The 23,707-nt window shown below is 35.1% G+C and overlaps 1 protein-coding gene across 3 annotated transcripts; it reads left to right on the top strand.

The window, feature by feature from the left end:
- The first annotated feature begins 906 nt into the window (after positions 1–906).
- LOC126739944 (BRCA1-associated RING domain protein 1-like) lies at positions 907–22,770 on the top strand. 3 transcript variants are annotated; one of them, XM_050445777.1, is made up of 3 exons: positions 907–1,567; positions 16,301–16,538; positions 22,152–22,770. In XM_050445777.1, exons 1-3 carry the CDS (start codon positions 1,040–1,042, stop codon positions 22,460–22,462), a joined length of 1,077 nt encoding a protein of 358 aa, XP_050301734.1. In that variant the 5' UTR covers positions 907–1,039; the 3' UTR covers positions 22,463–22,770. The 3 variants fall into 3 exon arrangements, with proteins under 3 accessions (XP_050301734.1, XP_050301735.1, XP_050301732.1); XM_050445778.1 differs by having other exon boundaries at positions 910–1,567; positions 22,118–22,255; XM_050445775.1 differs by lacking the exon at positions 22,152–22,770 and adding an exon at positions 17,032–17,561 and having other exon boundaries at positions 912–1,567; positions 16,301–16,975.
- The last annotated feature ends 937 nt before the right edge of the window (positions 22,771–23,707 follow it).

The raw sequence follows: 23,707 nt of genomic DNA on the forward strand, positions 1-23,707 counted from the left end.
AAATGTTAGATATAGAAAAATATAAACGACTATAACTTCCAAAACTCCGAAAGGATTCGAATGAAAATTTTTTGTGCAATTACTAATAAATATCTAAACCGATTTCAGATGGTTCCAAATCTCTACAAATTAAAGTTTTTTGGTAAAAAATTATTGAAATGTTAGACGTAGAAAAGAAAACTTAAAGGCTATAACTTCCAAAACTCCCAAAGGATTTGAATAAAACTTTTTTTTGATATTAATAATAAACATTTTAAGTGATGAGATTTAAGGAATGTTGCAAAACTCAATAATTTTTTACCAAAAAAGGTTTGTAGAGATTTACAACCATTTAAAATCGACTTAGATATTTATTATTAGTTGCATAAAAAAGTTTCATTCTAATCCTTTGGGAGTTTTGGAAGTTATAGTTGTTTATATTTTTCTACATCTAACATTTCAATAATTTTTTACCAAAAAACTTTCGTTTGTAGAGATTTGCAACCATCTGAAATTCAATTCAATTCATCAAAGAAAAGGATTTGGATAAAACTTTTTTCTATAAAAGATAATAAATATCTAAACTGATTTTAGGTGGTTGCAAACCTCGACAAACGAAAGTTTTTTGGTAAAAATTATTGAAGTGTTAGATGTAGAAAAATATAAACGACTATAACTTCCAAAACTCCCAAGGGATTGACTTTTTAATTAATTTTCACAACAAAACATTAGTTTATATTTGAGACCATCGTATGTCGATTTAGGTATTCATTGTTAATATCTGGACAAAAGTTATTAAAGTACCTTGGGAATTTTAGGAGATACGGGCATTATATTGATTAAATAACAGGGAGCTCGGACTATAAATTGGTTTCTGGCAACCGACATATGCTGCGTTCTCGATTTTGTTGCTGGATATCGATCAGACGCTAGCTTCACACACATCAGTTTGTATGCAACGACTTCACTTGATTCACTTCTCTAGTGTTTTGTGGTGTAGGTCAGGTTCCCTAGGATTACATTTTAAAAAAATATGCAAATATTCAACTGAGAGGGAATTATGGATTTAGTAACAGGCATAATAGACATTTTTGACTCTTTAGAAAACGGCCGAGCCTGTCGCCTGTGCATGAAACAATGTGAAAACCCCGTTCGAATTAAAACGTGTGGCCACTATTTTTGCACGAATTGCTTGGAATCCTCGAAAAAAGACCACAATTGCCCGGACTGTAATGAGTTTTACGAAGTCCAGCATCTGGACTACGATAATATAATGCTTCTTTGTAACGAGAAATTACTAGAACTGTGTGAATTGCTTGAAGAGGCTAGCAATGTTATCCCTAAAGATACAAATAAAAAGGATTCCAATACGATAACTATTCCGAAATCTTGTCAGGTACTACATACCCTATTATATCATGGAAATACTTATCATATCAACTTTATCGAGAAACCAGCAAAGAGAAATGCCAAAGGTGAGACCCTACTACATTTGGCATGTAAAAAACAAAAGTTTAATCAAGTGAGGGACTTGGTTGAGTCCAAAGTGGATATTAATGCTAAGGACTATGCTGGGTGGGCTCCATTAGTAAGTTTTTATATTCATTAGTATTTTTGTGAAAAGCAAAATTTAATCCCCATATGTGTTTATGTTATACACTTTTTTTTGAACTGCCACTTCATAATACTTAATTCAATAATACTTGGCCAATTTATTTATTTAAGATTTCCACATGCTTTTTAATTAATGTAAACCTGAACTAAAAGAAAAACTATAAATTAAAGAAATACTGTTTTCTTCAATCTGCCCACAGATTCTACTTTTGCTATGCAAACTTAAATCCAGTTGTTTTACAATATTTAAAGTGTTCTCATAAAGATATTCTGATAAAGGTACATATAATTTTATAATTTTAGTGCATATAATTTTATGTGATATATGCATTTTATGTGATTATTACATTATATATTGTCAGTACTTAGTCCTCTACACTCCTCTACTGTTTCTTGTTTACATAAATGATCTAGCCGTCATCAGCATGAATAGCTTCATTACATTAGGTTAATGAGTCTCAAAAAAATGCACATATGACAAGATTTAATTCTAATAACTTGGGTCTGTGCATCCCCAAGAGTCCTCTTACATTCCAACATTCAATCATCTATGAGGGGATCAAAATATACAATAACTTGCCTTTAGAATATAAAAATATTCGTAATGATAAGCAATTTAGTAAGTTAGTTGAGACATTTTTATTGAGTCAAGCATATTATAGCTTGGATGATTTTTATGAGGATGAGAGATGACTGTGATGAAATACTTGTTTTGTTGTCTATAACATGTATTTATTGTATTGACTACTTTATTGCTAAGAAATATGTTTTATTATTTTATCATTATCAGTGTTAATATTTGTTTGTCTTTGTCAATCAATTTCAACAAATCTCAAAGTTAGCAGGGTTATACCGATCTTCAAAAGGGGTGATAACAGGACCCCATCAAACTATTGACCCATATCCATTATACCCATTTTTGGAAAGGTATTTGAGATATTAATTAAGACCTGATTGACTAAGTACATAAATCTTTATAACATTTTGCACCCTGGCCAGTTTGGTTTTAGAACTGGTCTATCAACAACCTAAGCAGTTATCAGCCTGGTAGTTGACGGCTTTGAGGGAGGCAAATACACTGCTCTGACTCTGTGCAGCCTGAGCAAGGCCTTTAGAGGAGTGGTCCTCTCTTTCTTCAGATCTTACCTTACTGAGAGACTTCAAAGCATTGGAAACTATGGTAATGTCTCTAGTATTTGTCCTGTAAAGTTTGGAGTCCCACAGGGGTCAGTCATCTATCTATCACCTATCCTATTTATACTTAATAATCTGTGTACCTTTCTGAAGCTGAATCCCTCTTTTTATTTGCTGATGATACAACATTGCTTTCGTCATATGAGCGTCTTGAGGAACTGCAGACCAATATGACTTCTATTATATAAATGACCAAGAAATGGTTTGAGGGAAATAAACTTAGCTTGAACTGAGGCAAAACTCAGAAGCTAATTGTGTCAAGTAATCCTCGAGTCCAAAGTGGGAGAGTGTGTTAAACTGCTGGGTTTGATTGTGGATGATGGGCTAACATGGTTTGCCCATATAGATGGCTTACACAAAAAACTCTCTTCAAGCATATTTCTTCTGAGACAGCTTAGAGGCTTTATGGATAGGCAGTCTTTTAAGTGCATACTATGCATTTTTTTATTTACACATTTCATATGGTGTAATTTTATGGGGTTCTCTTCTCACTCAATAAGAGTGTTTCAACTCCAGAAGAGAGCTCTGAGGATGATTTTAAATTTTCACTGTAGGGAGCACTGTAGACCATTTTTCATATAATTAAAAATTTTAACCCTTTGTCTATACATTCTTAACTATCTTGTTTAAATTCATAAAAACAAAGATTAGAGTTAGATAGAAGATAAGAGTTATAAAAGAGGTGCACAACAAATATGTCCCCCTTATTTAAAACTACAAAAATCAAAGAATAATTCACTGTCACATAGTCTTTACAACAAATTACAATGTTTTACTCACCAGCTGTCTCTTAAAAAATTCAAACTACTCATCAGAGATACTCTTCTAGAACACAACTTTTATTCTGTTGATGAGTTTATAACCATGCCTCTGGATGAATGACAAATGAGCTCAGATTTTTTGTTAAATTTTATTGTGCTTTTTTATTACAATGATAATTTTGTTCAGCAACAGTATTTATGTTCTTGTTGGGATGTCATAATAAGATATATATTAAATATATATTTTAAGTCATAATAATATATTATATAAATATACATATTTATATGTTTTTGTCGGTATTTGATTTTAAATTTGTGTAATGACTTGTAGGTATGTAATTTTTAATCTCTCAATTATTATTGAACTGTATTTTTAGTTTCTACATACACTGTTTTTCTTGATTTTAATTTTATGACTTGTGTAAGACTGTAAGGTTACTAGCATCAATAAACTACTACTACTACAATTTTATTTATTTTTTTTGTATTTTTTTGTGTATTTATTGATCAACGGTTCTTCCATTTACAATACAAAGTTATCAAAAGTAGCTATATCTAGACTAACATAAATACACATATCCATATACATACAAGTACATTTAAAATCCTAAAACATCACATACACTCCTAAACTTTAAATAAAATATTAAAATACCTAGATTAAAAGAGGTCAAATATCACACAATATGTGAACCATCACAAGTTATTTTTCAATATATACTTATAAGACAGCAAAGGGATGAATCAAAGAGGCAACACTTATTCTCTAAAGTTAAGTTATTTGCCTTATGCAAAATCCTTGTAAAGAACTCATTTTGCCCAAAATTTGTTGAATGGAAGGGGATATTGAAGTTGCAAGTGTGACAATTTTGCCTGGTCGCAACATTAAGCTACAAGTTTATGTTGCCCAGAATCTCAGGACAATTTATATGAGAATTGAGCACACCATGTAGAAAACACATGTCCAGCACATCCCGCCTATATTCCAATGTGTTTAGCTTGAGAATGGACAAAAATTCCTCATAAGTAAAATTCCTTCTAACTAAACCCATCCTAGAGCCACTCTATTGAAATTCCACTGTACCCTTTCAATACATTGAACATGCACCTGATAGGATGGTGACCACACTACAGAACAGTATTCTACTATAGGTCTAACCAATGAGCAATATAAAATCTTTATAATATTTAATGAAAGAACCACTGTAACAAGGCCCAAAGCTGCCATAGCTTTGATGACCATATTGTGGAAATGTGGTGTAAAAGAAAGTTTGGAATCAAGAGTTATACCGAGATTCTTAACTTTGTCTGGTTTTGAGAGAGAAATGCCATTTAACCTGAGGTCATTTGCAGTAAATGTTCCCCTACAAAACGAAAAAACGCTACATTTGGAAACATTCTGATCCATCCTGTTTAAGATGCACCACTGCTGGAATCTGTCTAGGTTTGCTTGCAAAAGTAGACAATCGCCATCTGATTTTATTGGGCAAAAGAACCTTATATCATCAGCAAACATTAATACTTTGCTCCTGACAATGCACAGCAGAAGGTCTAGCAGAAAAATATGAATAAAATTGGTCCTGAATGAGACCATTACTGCGGTCGCCAACAGCGATTTCGTTACACCCTGTAAACGTGTTTCAAAGCCATATGCTTCGAACAGTGCTCAGGATTAATTCGCTGAAACAGCTGACGACTTTTCGAGGTTAGGAGAGAAAATTCAAGATCATCTAGTAAACAAACAATATTGAGGTGTCGGATGTTGTTTTGATTATATTAAATATTTTTAATGCTATTAATGAACAGAACACTAAGTTTACATGTTTGTTGGATGAAATTAAGGCTATTCAAACAGGCGAGCTTGGCTCAGTGGTATCTGATCTTTGATCTGAGGTCCAGGACCTCAAGTATGAGCAGGATCGATTAAATTCTCAGAGGATAAGTAAGGCTAACATGACTGCTGAGCAGACGCCTGCGGAGATTTACGAGAAAATGCATGATAGAGCTTCCAGATCCAGGAATGTTATTTTTTATGATATCCCTGAGAGTAACGCTAAAAAATCCAGTTCGTTTAGATCACGACAAGAATTATCTAACTGAACGCTTTCTAAGACTAAACATTACCTGTCCAAGTTCTAAAGCATATCGTCTTGGCAAACTGAACAAAAATAAATTGAGACCTTTAAGAGTGGTTTTCCCTAATAGTGAGCTGACATCCTCTGTTTTAAAAAATAATAAATCACTTGGTAATTGTCAAATTAAAATAAAAGCTGTCCTAACATCTATTCAACGTAAGCAAATAAAAAATGCTTATGAAGAACTTACTTTGCGCTCACGTACAGAACAGTCCTTATTCATACAATATTTTAATGGCATTCCTAAGGTGATCCAACAAGTGTAATAATGTTATTAAGCAACTCCAAAAAACTAAATGTATACTTTCATAATGCGGGTGGTTTGCGAACTAAAATAGCTGATCTGCGGAATGCTGTCAACAGTTGCATATGTGATGTTGTAATTTTGGTGGAGTCTTGGCTTAATGAAAACTTTCTGGACTCGGAGTTAAAGTTCACTGACTTCAATATTTTTCATCAGGATCGAAGTTACACAAATACAGGGAGGCAAAGGGGTGACGGCACTTTGATTGCTGTTTGTAAATGTTTTAAAGCCAGGTTATTACAGACCAGTGATTTAACCCTGGAACACATTTTTGTGCTTGTATCTTGCAGTGACAAGAATATTATTTTTGGTGCTATCTTCATCCCTCCTGCTTCTCCTTTATTAATTTATGAGGAATTTGCCTCTACATCCATGGATCTTGTAATTCATCATGTGTTCATTCAGTGTTCATACTAGTTGTGATATTCTATTGTTATTATTATCGAACGGACTGCGTGTTGAGATGGCTGAGTCATCTGCAAATGTGCTATGTAGTTCTTGTCACTATTCTTGATCTGTTTTTTTGTTTTGCAAGTCATATATGCCACTGAAAATTTATCACTGGCAACAAACCACCATCCTGCCTATGAAATAAGTATGCCTATTAATTGTGATTTAAATCTTAAGTATGATGTTTATTATTATGATTTTGTAAACTCTGATTTTTTTGCAATTAATAATTACCTTGCTAGCATGAATTGGGCTACTGCCTTTAATCAGAAAGGTATTAATAAATGCATTGATATTTTTTACAATGCTCTCTATTTTGCTATTGAGATGTTTGTTCCAATTAAACATTTTAAATCATCTAATTTTCACACTTGGTTTAGTAGAAACTACTTACAGAATCTTGTTATTCAAAAAAAGATTGCTCACACAAAGTTCAAAAATAATCCCATGGATTCTGTTAATGTTTCAAATTTGAGGAATAAATGTAAAACTCTTTGTGATAAATGTTTTAGGTCAAATATTGAAAGATTAAATACTGAAATTTCTCATGAACCTTCTTCATTTTGGAAACACATCAATAGATTGCGTAGGTCTGATTCATACCCCAATAGCATGCATATGGAAGCCGAGGTTGCTGGTAATGGTCAAGATATTGTAAACTTATTTACTAGGTATTTTGAAACTACATACAGGGCTCCTGACTATAAGTTTGATTACAGTGCTTTTGATGCCGTAGATTTAAACATAGTATACGAAAAACTAATTCACTGGTATTATTTACCAGATAATATTGCACAATCCATTAATTATCTGTATATTCGGACAGGAAAATTTTCATTAATTTTAAGTAAACTTCTAAAATTGGCTCTAGATTTAAATATACGGGTCTACTTTAAGGGTCTGTATTACGCCATCTCCTCTTGAAAAATGTTAACTGCTGATGTACATAATATAAGTTCCTACAGTATTACTCAATATGCTGATGAGATCTGCATAATACAATACTTGTAAAAATATAAACAATGTATAAAACGAGCAACGTATAGGGAAATATCAAATTGGTCATTAGCAAATGGTTTTGAGATTGCTCTAGATAAATCAAATTCGCTTACTTGGAAAGCGAATGTTAACAGCATATCTTCTAAATGTGAAAAAGGCCTTTCTAAGAGACGTAACAAAAACTTGGTGGGGACGTGACGTAACGACGGTTTTAATTTTTTATGTCTTACATAAGATTTATAATTGATTATGGATGTTATTTTAATGGATCTGCCTCCAATAGCTTACTATAAAGGTAGATATGCGCTTTATGTCTGTTAAAACATTTTTAGTTAAAGCATTAGAAGCAGCAGCATTAGCTCCTTACAAAGCACAATAATGAACTACCCTTTATTTACTGACTATCCAATGATTAATGAAAACCACAATTGCAATTAGCTTACAATTATATACAGATGCTTCAAAAATGCTGAAGATAATCAAGCAGGAATTTATATTTACAGCATTAAAATATAAATCCACTAATTTCGTCAGACTTCAAGCAATTGAAAACGAATACACATAGTCAAAGTAAATCCTATAATATGGGAAATTAAGAAACTAATTAGACATATAACTTATCAGAATAAAAATCTAACATTTACATGGGTAAAGGGGTAACGAAATCGTAGATACGCTAGCCAAAAATTGAGTAACTCAAAGAGATCCCTTATCAGACTCTCCTTGTGTTAGTAATGTTGCTCTAATATTAAAAAAGCTGTATCTAATAAGTCGAACAAATCAAAGGAAAATATTGCGCTTTGTAAGAACAATTATCAGAATTAAATTTGGACTTGCTAGTTTCCCAGCCTATCTCAATAAAATTCAAGTTTTACCATCTGATAAATGTATCGTCTGCAACACTATAAGCGATTTAAATCACGTATTTCTAGAGTGTAAAAAATATATTCAAGAAACTGAAGCATTACTATTAAAACTTAGAACAGAAAGTAAAAGTTGAATAACCCTTTAAAGTCATGCACTTCGCATGCGCTCGAAAATATCAAAATATATACGGCTCTAATTGACTTTCTAAACAATAAAAAAAAAAACAAATAATTTCCCATATATCTAATCCGTGGTCAACTTTGTGTTTTTGTCAATTTAGAGGCCACCCTGATAGACCGCTGTGCATGAAAAGAGTGACCCTGTTCTTTATGTTTAGCATAGGAAACAAAAAAAATTAATATACATTTAATGCACATTGTATTTAAGTTATAGAAGATTTACAAAAAAGTATCAATGTAAAGTATAAGCCCTATCATTATTTTAACGGTAGGAAAATATTTAAGAATATAATAGTTTGTTATTATAATAGTTTAACTGTGTAATCATAAACATTGGGTACTTGTTTACACCACTTTTTTATTGCTAATAATATTTATTAGTTTTCCTCGTTGACTTTCGTCATAGCTGTTTAGTATTGCACCATTTTTTTTTAAGTTCCTACCTTTTCTCCAGATATGTGCTGTTTTACCATTTGAACAGTACTTCGAGAATGAGTTTCATTGTTTTCAATTTTTATATTTTTGGTTTACTCAATTTCTTTTTGTTCAGAGTTAACTTAATTGTTTTTCCTTCAAACTAACCGAAGCATACAATTTTTTTTCTCATTTTTTTTTAGTTCTTTTTCTGCTATTTCGGAGGAATTTTTAATTCTTCAAAAAATCGTTTCTTTTTTAAGATGTCCTATTCTATGCGCTAAAAAGTCAAGCATTTCTCAGAGTGTTTTTTGGGGTCGGTGGAGAAATTCTTTATGAACACTGGTTACGCGGCGCCGCCCCCAGTAGTGTGGGACTCAGTGTCGAGTCTGTTTCGTCCTATACCCACTAAAACTCCACCGCTGAGTGGTGCCCCGTGGCTCCCTACACTGCGGTCTGCTAAGAGGCAGTCCTATTGTGTCCCATATGTTTAGTCCCACAGGTTTAATTCTGTAGCTTCAAGGAAGTCCAGGATTCTGCCCAGTGGTAGATTTCTTATACCCTCTGGTGAGGGTTTCTCTTCCCCCAGGAATGTTGCCCTGGTTTGATTAAATGCTTCACAGAAGCACAGTATGTGAAGAGTTGTTTCGTCCTCCTCATTGCATCCCCTACATAGCGAGGTAACTGATTTCCCTAGCGTATGCAGGTGTTTCCTGCTGGGTGCATGGCCTGTAAATAGCCCTGCGACCCTTCGCAGTTGTTGTCTGGAGGGGCCCAGTATGTTCTCACCCTTCTTGAAGGGTGGGCTGCCTATAAGTTGTTTGGATTGTTCCATCTTTGGCAGCTGCTCCCAGTAGAGTTTGTTCTGGTTTGTTAGCCAGTTGCCGATTTCCCTCTTCCAGGTCTTATCGCTGACAGAACATGTTGGTTCAGGGCCTACCAGGCTGTTGCTGGCTCCCTGGGTTGCAAGTTGGATAGCCCTTCTTGCAGCCTTATTGTTGCCCATATTCTCTGCTAGGATTATCTCTGGCCTATTTTGCGCTTCGGCGAGGTTCCTGAGATCCTCCCAGCAGCTTTGCACAGTCCTTGACTTAGTCTCGAACTGTTGTAGTCCAAGTGTTGCAGCCTGGTCTCCTGTGAAAATTGCGAAGGGTTTGCCTCTTGGCAGCCCTTCTCTCATCAGTTGGACACAGGTTTGTATTCCTATTATGCTTGCCTGTAAATTTGTTGTTTCGAGGCCCAGGTTTAGCATAAGTTGTCTGCCCTGTTGTTCGTCCTCCACCATGCCCACAGCTACCCCGATCTTGGATCGTTTGGTTGCCGTGTGCCATACTGAGTAACCTCTTTGCCTGAGCCTGTCCGCTTCTGCGTCCAGTGGTCCCCTTTTCTCTTTGATGACAAAAGGTTTGTCTAGGTATGTGACCTTGGTTCTGTATGTTATTAGGGCCAGGCGCCCAAGGTCCTGTATCTTGTCAAATAAGGCATTGTGCCCATCTTTCGATAGGATTGTTGCGCCATTTGACAGCAGTCTTTTCGCCCCCGTTATAGCTTCAGCCCGTACCACTAAGTATAGCGGGCTTAGTCCTATCAGGTTCTCTAGGGCAGCAGTCGGCGTTGTTGACATCGCTCCTGTTATGCCCAGACATGCTATTCGTTGTGTTTTGTTAAGTATCTGTATTACAGTCCTCTTTTCTGCCGCATGCCACCATATAGGTGCTGCGTATGTAATGATGGGTCTAACCATTGCCGTGTACATCCAATGTACCATTTTTGTGACAGTCCCCATGATCTACCGAACATTCTCTTACAGTACATAAGAGTTTTCGTGGCTTTATTTGTAGCCTGGATTACATGTTTCTTGAAGCTGAGTTTTTTATCCAGGGTTATACCTAGATATTTGACCTCATCTTCAAGTCGCTGATTTTCTCTATAAAATTTTATGTTTCTAATGGGCTCTAGTTTCCTTTGTTTGGTAAAGGAAACCAGAGTAGTTTTTGTGGGATTTACCCTTAGTTGTTCTTCCTCACACCAGTGCTCGATAGTAGTCAGGGCTCTTTGCATTTTTTCGAATACATGAGCCTGACTACCCCCTCGTGTAAGGATGACTATATCGTCAGCATATCCTATAGCGAGGATAAGCTGCCTCTCCAGTCGTGTCAGCAAGCTGTCCGATACAAGGTTCCACAGCAGCGGTGACAGTACGCCCCCTTGAGGTGTTCCCCTGCACACTTTGGCCTTAACCGTTGTGCTGTTGAGATTTGCTGCTACTTTCCTATGATTTAGCATTTGGGTTATCCAGCCGCCAATCATGGGATGTATTTCTCGTGCTGCTATCGCACGGTTGATTGAGTCATATGATGTATTGTCGAATGCTCCTTCAATGTCTAAGAAAGCTCCTAGGGCGATCTCTTTGTTGTTCAGAGATTGTTCGACCCTCTGGGTTATCTCGTGAATCGCTGATTCGCAAGATTTACCTGTTTGGTAGGCATACTGGTGTCGATGTAGAGGGTTGACCCGTAATACATTGTCCCTGATATGCCTTTCTATAAGCTTTTCCTCTGTTTTTAGGAGGAATGATGTAAGGCAGATTGGTCGGAAGGATTTAGGTTTCGCATAGGAGTCGCGTCCCGTCTTTGGTAGAAATACTACCTTTGCTTCCCTCCAACTCTCTGGTATATGCGCCGTGGCTAGACTTGCCCGCATTATTTTACATAGTGCAGGCAGCAGCAGTTCGCTACCCCGCTGTAACATGACTGGCATTATGCCATCCATTCCGGGAGATTTAAATGGTTTGAAGGAATTTATCGCCCATTTAACCTTCTCGTAGGTTACTACCTTTTTTGCTAGTTCCCAGTGTTCCCTTTTGCCCCTGTTCGGAATGATAGGAGTTGGGTCCTGGGTATGTTCTGGTTGGTGGAGAATTTTCGATCCCGGAAAGTGCGTGTTCAGCATTAAGCCAAGCGTTTCTTCCTCGGTTGTCGTATATTCTCCATCGGGTTTTAGACAAGAGCCTAGGGTTTGTCGTGGCCCTTTGGATATTGCCTTGTGGAGTCTAGCATATGCTGGTGTCTCTGTTAGGTCCCGGCATAGCTTCCTCCACCCTTCTTTCTTTGCTCTTTTTATAGCATCATTGTACCTGGTTAAGTGTTGTCTGTATAGATTCCACTCGCCAGTTCTTTTGGCTCTGTTAAAAAGCTTTCTTACTGTCTTCCTTAGCTCGCCCAATTCTTGGTTCCACCATGAGGTGTTCCCTGCTTGACGCGGTTTGCTTAGTGGACATGAATTTTCAAAAGCAACTTTAATAGCCTCAGTGACTGACTCTGTCAGCACTTCGAGCTCTACATTGTCTTTTGCCTCCGTTGGACAGTTCTCCAGTTCGCGTCCTAGTATCTCATTGAAGAGGTCCCACTCCGTTTTCCTGGCGTTCCTGTAGGTCTCCGGATTTGTATCCATAGATTCTAGATCGAATCTTATGTACCTGTGATCCGACAAACTTGGTTCGTCAGATACATGCCATTTTTTAACGAGGTCGCAGATGCGTCCCTTGCCAATGGTTAGATCAATTAGTTCTCTGCGGAGTATGTTGACGAAGGTCGGTTCGTCCTCCACATTAAGTATATTTAGACCGGAGGCAGCACAGTAATTTAATAATGATTCGCCTCGTTTGTTTGTTCCAGTGCTTCCCCAGATAGTGTGGTGAGCATTGGCGTCACAGCCTATTATAAGGTTTTCTAATCTTTGATGGTCTATCAACCTCCGAACTGTTGTCGGAGGTGGTTCCCCTTGTTGATCGTGCGGAAAGTATGCTGATACTATTATTGTATCGTAGCTCCTCTCCGCTGTTTTGATTTGTACTTTGACCGCCGCTGTGTCCCTGTCACAAAACTCCCACAGCGGTGTGGCCTCTATATCTTTTCTTATAAAGATACAGCTTCTTAGGTTAGGTCCCTCTTTTGGGTCTGACACTAGTCTCCCGTTGAGGTTTCCTAGTCCCCTTATCTGGCCCCTATAAGTATAAGGTTCCTGAATCAGGGCTATCTGAATATTGTTGTCGGCTATGCATTTTTGTAAGGCCGCAGTGGCTGCTTTGCAGTGGTGGAGGTTTATTTGTATCAGCCTCGCACCCATTGCGGAGAGCGATTTTAGGAAGAAGAGGTTCCCGGCAATCCCTCTGTTTTCATAGGGGTTGCCTGGTCCCTCTTCTCTTTCTCTTGGCTGCCGGCCAAGAGTCTGATTTTTATGCTGCCAAAGTTGAGGTATAGCGATTGATTCGCTTCCCTTACTTTGGCCCAGGATTTCTCGTCCATGAGGAGCGTTACCAGGCAACCCTTATCGTCCTGGTCCTTCCTCATGTCGAGCACTTTCCACAAGCTGGTGTTGATATTGTTTTGAACATCCAGCTTGTGTAGGAGTGCTTTAGGTTCCTCAGTAGGTCCCGGCACCCAGGTTATTGCCTTCACCGGTCTGGGAAGTTTGCCGTCCTGCGTTATCTGGAGTTCAGCCACTTCCCAGGGAGCTCTCATCGACACAGGTGATGTGAAGGATTCCCCCACCGTGGCTTACGCCTGCAAACTTGGGCGCAATTTGTGATCCGCTCTACAGAGCGAGCGTTTTGTTGAGCAGCCAGCCCTTTAGGGTGTTTGCCTGCTCCTCCGAGACGAATGCCTCGGGGTATTTTTTGGCTGTTATGGCCATTCTTAGCCCCGCCGCAGCATCCCGATAGGACAGCCCTGGTTCCCGTCTTGTGCCCCTGGGCTTCTTCCTGGGTCTTTTTGACTCCGGCGGAGTTTCTCCCTCCGAGCGATGTCGTTTTTGCGTCTCGCTCGTATTGGCCTTGGTCTGGGTGGGTGTCAGCGCCTCTTTGGGCCCCGCCCCCCCCCCCTTCCCTTGGCCGCCAACAGTTTGGCTTTCCGTCTTTGAGCCCCCGACGGTCGTTTCCTCCCGGCAGGTCCCTCTTTGGCTTTCTCAGCGGCCCCGCCGTTGACTTCTCAACAGCGGTTCCTTTAGGTCCCGCCATTGCTGGCAAAGGTTGCTCTTGGCCCCCTTCTTTGGTTTTTTGGTCACCACGCGATCCGGGTGGTTAAGCCCAGACCCCCGTGCAGTTCATCAGCACGTACCCCACGCTCCCTTTCAGGATCATGGGTCGTTGCGACGAATGGACGGTTTACGGTGTATAGCTGGTCCGCGACGATGACCTTCAGTTGGCTCGGACGGGTGTAGGCCCGTTGGCTTCCCTTATAGTCACCGTTAACCGGAACCATTTCTGGTTTTCCGGCCGTTCTCCTATCCGCCACCTGGAGACGCGCCTGACAGGTTGCTAAACCCCCGCAGATGTTTACTGCGGTATCAGGTTCTCAGAGTGTTACAGTCCTCATCTTCAGAAGCTCCTTTATATTGTTTTTCATATTTGGTTATCAGCTAGTGAAAAAAATACTTAGATAATCGATAAAAAAAATAGATATCACATTTTCCACATTTTCATTCTGGATTATTTCACGAAGTTTACCTCCTCTTCCCTTTCTAGCCTTTTGCAGCACTATCTTTCTTTTATTCAGGGGCTTGCTCAGGGGTGTTTTCTGATCTAAGTCTTTCTGCCGTCGTATCGGTTTTATTTATATCACAACTTGTTACTGATTGTTTATTGTGCTTATTTTGCTGCTGATGGTATACCCTTTACCGAGTTCGTAGGTTGAAACAGCTCATTTAAATCGATTTCTATTTTTTAGATGAATATTCAATAATGTGAAAATTCCTGTTGAAAATTAAATAATATTTTTGATTTCTGCTGCCGAAGTTCGCGTTTTTTTTTAGTTTTTCACCACTATACCAGCTGTTAATTTTTTCGCCAGCTTCATTATTTAAATCACTTAAATCTCCCATATCAAAGTTTATCTTTTATTTCAAAAACTAGTTGTAAGCTTGACCTGTTTGGGATTGATGAAACTTTATTGTCTTGGTTCAGGTGTTACTAATCCAATAGAAGCCATTTTCTAGCCTAGGTAATTCGGGTCCCATCTGGTGTTCATCCAGGCTAGCATTTAGACTACTGCTCTTCTTTATCTTATTAAGAAACTTGTGTTTTCTTATAGTTTTTTTTTACTGTGATCAGACCCTTATTGAGGAAAACAAATTGAACAACAGTTTCTCTAATTAGTAACATGAAATTTGAGATGCTCTAGGGAGGCTATGGTCTTATATGTTGCTTTATACACCCTCTCACAATGCTTAAATTAAACAACTGCCATTAAAATAAATTATTTTAAATAAACATGATTGGTAAAAGGTTGCTTATTTTTTCGGTAACTAGAATGTATTTCTGAATTTAAAGCAGTTCAGAAACTGATCAAGTTCTTTATTAGATTTTTTTGAACATTCTAATATACAAAGTCTTATCAATAAGTTAATCTAATATACAAGACTTAATATAAATTTAAAACCACTGTAATTTCCAAAATTCATACAAAAACAAAATAATTCAACTTTTTACATAAAAATTTTAAAATCCTTGTTATAAACGATATCAGTTACTTATACACAATATTTGATTCAGCTTGATGAGGCTTTCATGATTTTTTTACAAAAATTGAATGAACAATTTTAAGGTATATTATATGGACTGTAATGATTTATGTTTATTTTAAAATAAAGCTGTCATTAAGAAAAATTAACTATACAGGTTTAAGTTCCACAGGCATTTAATATTATGGTATTAATATATAAATTGAAACCTAAGGGTTACTTTAAATAAAACTGATTATTCTAAAACTACAAGTAACTTATTAATCAGTATAATAAATATGGATCATGCCGCTTATGTCAAGTGTCCTTGCGAAGATTGCCCGAGCGCGGTACTTTCCTTACCTGCATCCTGCATGCATTATAGTAGATACACCAATGCATGTGCCACAAAAGCATTTTTTACACAATTAAGTAAAATACAATTTGTTTTTATTTTATAGTAAAAATACACTGCATACACCTAAAATTATTTTCAATTATTATAAAAACTCATTAGGAGTACCACCCTTTGTTAGTTAATGTTAGCCAGTTAATTTAAGAACTTTTTAGTCGCCTACCTTTGGTTCCATTTTTTGCACAGTTTACTTCTAGACTGGTAACGAAGTTGAAATACACCCAAAGAATTATTAATCCCCTCTCATAAGTACATACTATTTAGGAAGTTTGAAATTTGAATGTGGTTTCAGATTATATTGTAAAACTAATTGTATAATAATTTTATGTATGAATTACTATTTTTAAGTCACATCATTCTATTCCCTTCAAAATATTCGATAAAATTGAATTTCTTGATAAACGAACTTGATAATAAATGGGTACAGAATTAATCAATTTTGGAAATATTTCACATATTCTAATAAGAATTATTTTTTATAATAATTGCAGCATGAAGCAATCCAAACTGGGAACCTCGAGATCGTAGAATATCTCTTGAAAAAGAAGTGCCTGATAAACATTCCAGGACCAGAGTACACGACTCCTTTGCACCAAGCTGCTTCTGCTAATAATGTAGAAATGGTACAATTGCTATTAAAATATGGGGCAGATAAAAATATGGTGGATTACACAGGCCTTAAACCAGAAGATTGCACCAAATTTCAACCTTTGTTGGATATATTGAAAGGTGAATGTTTAACTATTAATGGCAAAACTTTTGAGGTGTTTTTGCCTCAACAAGTTTGTCTTTATTGTCATACAGTAGATGATGATGTTAAAGTAAAATTACAGTGTTGCAAGCAGTTAGAAGTTGCAAATAAAATGGATGTAAAAAGAAACCTCACACATTTTATGATTAAAACGACCCATATAATGTCTTTCAAAATTCTTCAAGCTATGCTAGAAGGGTTGCAGTTCGTAACGCAAGACATGGCAGATAATCTCATAAAAGGTGACTGTTTCATAAATATTACTGAGCACACTTTTCTATCAACTGATCCAACATTAAATAAAGGAATACAAAAAGCTACAATGAGTTCTATTCTAAAACTGCCAAAGCTTTTTGATGGCATCAATTTTTATATCGAAGACCATGTAAAACCTGTGGAAATATACCATTTAAAAGTAAACAGATTTATTCGCTTGGTAATTCATTGCATCCTAAAAAATAATTTTTGTAGGTGGAGAAGGAGTATTTGGTTAAACTGATAAAGGCTGGTGGTGGAAAGGTGTTACACAGACCTCCAGCCACCCGAACTTGTGAAAGTGAATACACACACCCCTTTTTTGCGCCTATGGGGGCAAACACATACAGCTGTTGCAATTTTATTTTGTACGCTCACAATAATCCCCCCGATTTAATTTACAACATGAAGGAGTTGCAGCATAAAACTTCTAAGTGGTTCATTGATTGTATTGTGAAATATGAGATCAGTGATTGATTGCCGCAGTGAATGTCTGTATAGTTTTGTAAGCAAATTTTAACTTAAATGCTGTTCCACAAATGAAACACGAAATATTTTTTTGTAGCAATTAGAAAGGAATGTGAGAAGAGACCGTTTCGTGTTTCATTTCTCGAAAAAAATGGACTCACATTTATATACCATTCAACGTTGTAAAACCTTATGGAATTTTAAAGATTTCATGTTGTTTTTTGATAGGTCAGTTGTATTTTTTAAAATACAAAATAAAAACAAATAAATAAAAAAAACTGTAATATAATTTTATTTCATCGGAAACGTTTTGATACATACTGTAAAGGGGGGTGCAGTGATGTATCATCTTGAAGCTCTTAAAATGCTTTACAATGATACCACAGAAAGCCACATTTCAAACAATTATCCGTTTATCAAGGAAAATAATAAAAACATTGTTTTGAAATGTTTATTATTATTTTATAAATAATAAATAACTAAATGTTGAAAATGATTTTCGTTATTTTGAAGACAATAGTAACGCCTATTTTCAAATTCTTGACGTAATGTTTCTCTGGATATAGCATGGCATCCCTGAACTATTCTACGCTGGAGTTGCTCTAGTTACTCAGATTGTGTTTTAAAAACCACAGATTTTAGTTGACTCCAATAAAAAGAAGTCAAGAGGGGTTAGGTGCGGCGATCTAGGTGGCCATTATTTTCCAACCATAATAGGATAATGATTATCTAACTATTGCCTAACGAAAACTACATAATGAGGAGGTGCTTCATTCTTATAATTGGGTTTTATATCATATTAATAGTTATTTGTTCTATTTTTTTGGATAACTTTTGAGATTGTGACTTTACTTTTCATTCATTCTTTTAGGTTTGTGTTGTGTTTTTTTTCTTTAAACTATATTTTTCGTTATTTTGCAACTGTTTCCTGTTATTGGGCAAGTTGCCTGTTGGTAATAAAGGCTTATTATTATTCTGTTGGAATTGTAGTAACCATTCTTCCAAAGATAAATTCTCGTGCACATACCTCTGATTTTCTAATTCTCCCACTATTAATGGTTCAATAGACCGAGCGCAGTTGCCAAACATCTTTATCGAGAGACTATCTAAGGGCGAAGGGAAATTTGGTGCTTTAAAGAAGCCGAATTAAAAAATTTTAATTATATTAGTGCTGAGTATAAATATAGTACAAAATAGTTTTGGTTATTAAATGAGTTTTACTCTTCCTCTTGCCTTATAATAAATGTTTAAATTTAGGGTAATTACACTAATTTATTATATTTTTTTTCTTTTGTTAAAATTGAGTTATCACTGGCAACGTTGGATATTAAGCATGTTTATCAACCAAATATTTCCTCTACTCCCTATGTATGGTGCGCTCAATCCAAAACAACTCTAGACGGTACCATTTCTAAAAATAGGTCAGCATTCTTATACGCGTCGGAAGAATTATCGCACAATCCTGAAAGTTCGTGTCGTTAAAAAAATCGTTGGTTCGTATTTGATCAGTCGATTACCAAAACGACACAAATGGGAATAAATAATGTTGTGCCTTCATAAAACCTAAAATTTCTGATTAATCTCTGACTATTTTAGGGTAGTAGTTGCATGAGATCCTTGAAGAAAAATAATGTAAATGTGAATGTTGTAAACAGCACCAGTTCGTGACGCTCCGATCATAGCTTGTTACTCGAAATTTAATCAACTTCAACAAGAATGAAATTATTGATATCGTAGACAATAAAGATTTCGAGCCACAAGTTGTAGTGACAAAAGGTATCGATTAATTTTATTTTAAAATAGAGGAAATGATTTGTAGGCTGCGTCCAAATAATGAATGATTGTGTAAATATATAATTGTGTAATACTATATTTAATAATATAAAATTTTTGTTTTTGATGGCAACATAATAAAATGGACTTTTTGAATATTGTCGATAGCTTTTAATACATTGGTAAATCGATATTAAAATAAAAGCTTTTTGGATTCATCTTATAACTATGTTAGATGTATCTTCTGAAAATTTGCCTTGAAAGTTTTTGAGTTTCCTGTAGAGTATTGATATTTTATTTAATTTTATATTTGGTTAGAAAAAATTAGATAGCTTCACATGTACACCCTTTGAAATGAAATAAATTGAAAAGGCACTTTCATCGTTTTTCTCGGAAAAAGAATCCTTGTAAAACAAATAACTGCTTTTCTATTTTTAGAAAAATCAATTACCTTCAGAATTTATTGTTAATAATAGTGCACACTCAAAAATTCTGCAATCTAACAATAAAATTGTATTTTCCTAGAACATTGTAAGGGTAGAATTAGCATTGTCGTGGAACTATAGACAATTTGTTTGCTTGCAACATCTCTGATGTTGAAGGCTTATATAGACATGACAAAAAAACACTATATTATCTGGCACAAAACAACACTACTGTTCCCCTTTAATTAAATATCAAGCATTTTTTTAAATAAAATATGATAAGATACTCTATAAAAAAGTCAATATTCAAAGTTAAATGAATGTAGATAACGTATATTAGAGAAAAGGGCAATAACATCGCAACACTGATTCGCATTGTTGATGCTACCGACATAACGAATCTTTACCAGTGACGTCGTCAAAAAATATTTACGTGTTAAATATTTATTAATAATCGCTTATAAATATTACCGCTTATGAACTCTTAACGTATTTTTTCCAACGTACTTGTACTTAATAACAAAAAGCAAAGGACTAGAATTAGTAAAAAACATCTTTGTTTGGGTTCAACGTGAGCACAGGGGCAAGGGGGGCGTTTTGTTTACAGTGATAATTTCACTTATTGATGCTAGATTTTGCATTGAATTATAATTAAGTAGAAATAGATATATCTTATTCTAAACGCAAAAATATCATCTTCAAAGCAAGAAAAAATATATTATTATTTATATTCCTAAAACCGCTTCTAAAAAATTTGGAATTGCAACACCTCAAGCAAAAGCTGATGTAATCTTGCAAAATATTATCTTGTCAAACGGCTTTGTGTTTATATTCAGCATTTGTGAAGTTCTGTCTTTTTTAGTTCTCTGTGAACTATTGTAACGCTGTGAACAATTGTAAAGAATTAGTGGGAAATGGAAAAAAGGCGATTTTTGCCGATCTTTTCACAAGTAAATCCGATATTGTCATAACATCATATCAAGGGAGAACCTCATCATAAATGTAGAATAGGGGATGATAAAAATAAACCTAAAAAAAAACTTATTAAGAAATCCATAATAATTATAAAATATTTCCGTAAAAATGCTTTTTATTAGATAGGTACCTTTACTCTCATGAAGTCCATTAAAAAACGCATAATGAAGTCATAAACGGTAATATTGTTTATAATGTAAAGCATAATCTAATATTAATAAATATTTATCATGTAAATATTTTTTGTTGATGTCACTGGTAAAGATTCCTTGTGCCCTGTGGAATCAACGATTGAGCGGCGTTGCGATGTTGCCTTTTTCTCTAATAGGGTATTTGTAGTAGGGTAATTGTAGAACAGAGATCTTAATATTCTACTGAGTGTGGAGGAAAACAAGATGGTTAGTACGAGGGTTCTTGGGCAATAGGTAAATAAACATCATACAACGGTATTTCGCACTTTAAAAAAACACAAATATTATTCTTATAAATTCGAAAAACATCAAGAGCTGCAGGAAGGAGATGAAGAGCGAAGAATGGCATTTTCTTTTGAAATGATGGAAAGAGCAAAAATGATAGGAATTTTTTAAGAAATATTTATTTTACCGATGAATGTACATTTACTCTCAACAATGAACCAAATGTTCAGAATTGCTGGTATTGGAGCCAAAAAAATGAACATCGCTTTGTTCATACTCGGACAGAATATCCCCGAAAAAAAAAGGTATTCGTGGGAATTATCGGACATTAATCATTGGACCCTTTTTTCTGGACTATAACCTAACAGCTGAAACCTATTTGGACTTATTTCAAAATCAAATTGGACCCGCCTTGGAAGAAGTTGTTCAGAAAGATCAAATGATTTGGTACCAAATGGATGGTTGCCCGGCCCATAATGCCCGTATGGTTAGAGAGTGGTTGGAAAATGCTTTTAACGGCAATATTATTGGTTTAATATTACCAGCCAGGTCACCTGATCTTTCACCGAATGACTTCTTTTTGTGGGGTCATTTAAAAAGTGTCATTTATAACAGTGTAAAATTTAAGAATCTAAAACAGTTACAAAACGCTATTTCGTTAGAATGTAATAAAATTTCCCAATATCAACTTAGTAACGTTAGAAATGAAATTTATGATCGGTTAGTATATTGTTTAGCTGTTAATGGGGGTTGTTTGAACATTTGAATAATTGATGTTTTTATGTAATTCTCTAATATTTTTAAAAAAGTTATTATATTTTATTTTTCAACACTTAGTAAAATATTAAGAGTTATGTTCTCTCTTTTTTTGGATATATTTTCGATCTTCTGAGTTAAACATTTACAATAATTTATTGCAATGTCTTTGAATTCGAATTTACTAACAATAGGTTTAATGGTTGAAATGGACCAGATAGGCTTGATGGGAAAATAAATTGAAAATATTTCAGATACTGCTATTGGTTTAATTAAATTCTAAGTATGATAAAATTATTTTTTTAATAATCGATAATAATAATTGTTATTGGTTTAACTTCATCGTTATATTAAATAAAAGTTTAGATAAAAAAGTAATGTTTTACTTGATTGGTAATTTTTTAAAGTTGGCCTAGGCTTTGGAATATTCAAACTATTGTTATCTAGAGTTCTTGCCAAGGAGCACGTATTGAAAACTCTTTTTTTTAGGTACTATGTTCCTGAAACAATGTTTTGTTTTCAGACAATATGACTGATGATAACTCACAAAGTAATTTATCAGAAGATCAAGGAAGTAATTATTCAGAGTATAGCAAAGAAGTTTTGGGAGACTCTTCAACGTCAGATGCTTCGAATTGCAACACTCCAGTGGCTTTTACATCACGTGTTACACCGTCATCTTGTATGTCTCAAGATACAACCACATCTTTAAGCTTGAGAAAAAAGAAACAAAAAGACCAAGAGCAAATCTTGCTGGAACGATGTCTTGGAGTTATGTCGAAGACAGCAGATTCCTTTGAAATATTTGGAGACTATGTGGCGGATGAATTGTGAAACATGCATTTGAAAAAGAAATACAGCGAATCATTTTAAATATGAATGACAGCTATGGGTCCAGGCTGCATAATGATAATTTGTCTCAATCGCGGATGTCTATTAATGAAGATCTAGCGATTTCAAGCGATATTTCTTCACAGTTGCAGCTGTCTACTTATAATAAACCTTCACAGTCTCAATCCATTTGTGTAAATAATTCCATTGGCACCTGCAGTTAATGATACCCCGGTAGAAGACATTGCCAATGATGAGGATAATGACATTAGTCTTGTGAAGTATTATGAGGAAAGCGGATCTGCATTATTTAAAATGTAAAATACAACTTTTGTAATAAATATAATTTATGGAACTTACATGTAGGTATTCTTCTTTTAGAATATTATAAATTGCGGATATTCTTGATATAGTACAAACAGGTATACGAAATAAATACATAAGTGAGTGGTAGCTATCACCTACAAAAAAATATATATATATTTATCATAAAATCAATTTAAAAATATTGGCCTTTTTCGGGTTTCTTATTGGGATGTTTCTAGAACGGTTCAAAGTAATTGACCAAATGTCATAGTAAATGTCAAGTATCGCGAAAACTTGTGAGTGAAGAAATTTTATCCTCATTGTGAAAACCCATGATGAAATAAATGTCTCATGAAATAAAATTTTCATGACATTTTTATTTCAATGTGGACGCGCACCTTAATAGATGTCTGAACTGGACTTTTCAACGCGGTTCGGGGAAAACGCTGCTGGGAATTCAATGTGATTGAGCCCGTGATCGGATTTTCGTGTTGATATACAACGATCTGTTGTTGCGCCATTTTTTTTTTGGCAACATACAATAAATGTTTCCGTTACGTTGGGGAAGAACATACAAAAGTAATTTACAACCATTACGGGTAATACAAAACTCCATATTAAAGATAATTTTTAGGAAAGATAGGCGATATCCAACTAAATAAGTTATTGTGTAATAGCGAAATCTGCAACTTGTTTGTACATACTTATATTTGTACCTATATACATAAAAACGAAACACTAAAAAAATTCGTAATCCACCACCATCAAATGAGAGCAAATGTTAATAAATACTTAATTATACCACCAAATAAGAAAACTATAAATTTAAAATTTGCAATTATTTTTAACACCAAAATTTTACAACTTTTTTTATAAAAAAAAACAATGTCTATGAAGAACTCAAATATATTGTATGAATATTTAAATTTGAATAAAATTTGA

Source organism: Anthonomus grandis, chromosome 8 (assembly GCF_022605725.1).
Source record: "Anthonomus grandis grandis chromosome 8, icAntGran1.3, whole genome shotgun sequence".
Classification (NCBI taxonomy): Eukaryota; Metazoa; Arthropoda; class Insecta; order Coleoptera; family Curculionidae; genus Anthonomus; species Anthonomus grandis.

What these genes read in the sequence shown, in the direction of transcription:
- LOC126739944 (XM_050445775.1), top strand. Translation starts at nt 1,040, where the DNA reads ATGGATTTAGTAACAGGCATAATAGACATTTTTGACTCTTTAGAAAAC. An exon ending in ATGCTGGGTGGGCTCCATTA is followed by an intron (nt 1,568 to 16,300) that starts GTAAGTTTTTAT and finishes TAATAATTGCAG; the next exon opens with CATGAAGCAATCCAAACTGG. An exon ending in TGGAAATATACCATTTAAAA is followed by an intron (nt 16,976 to 17,031) that starts GTAAACAGATTT and finishes TAATTTTTGTAG; the next exon opens with GTGGAGAAGGAGTATTTGGT.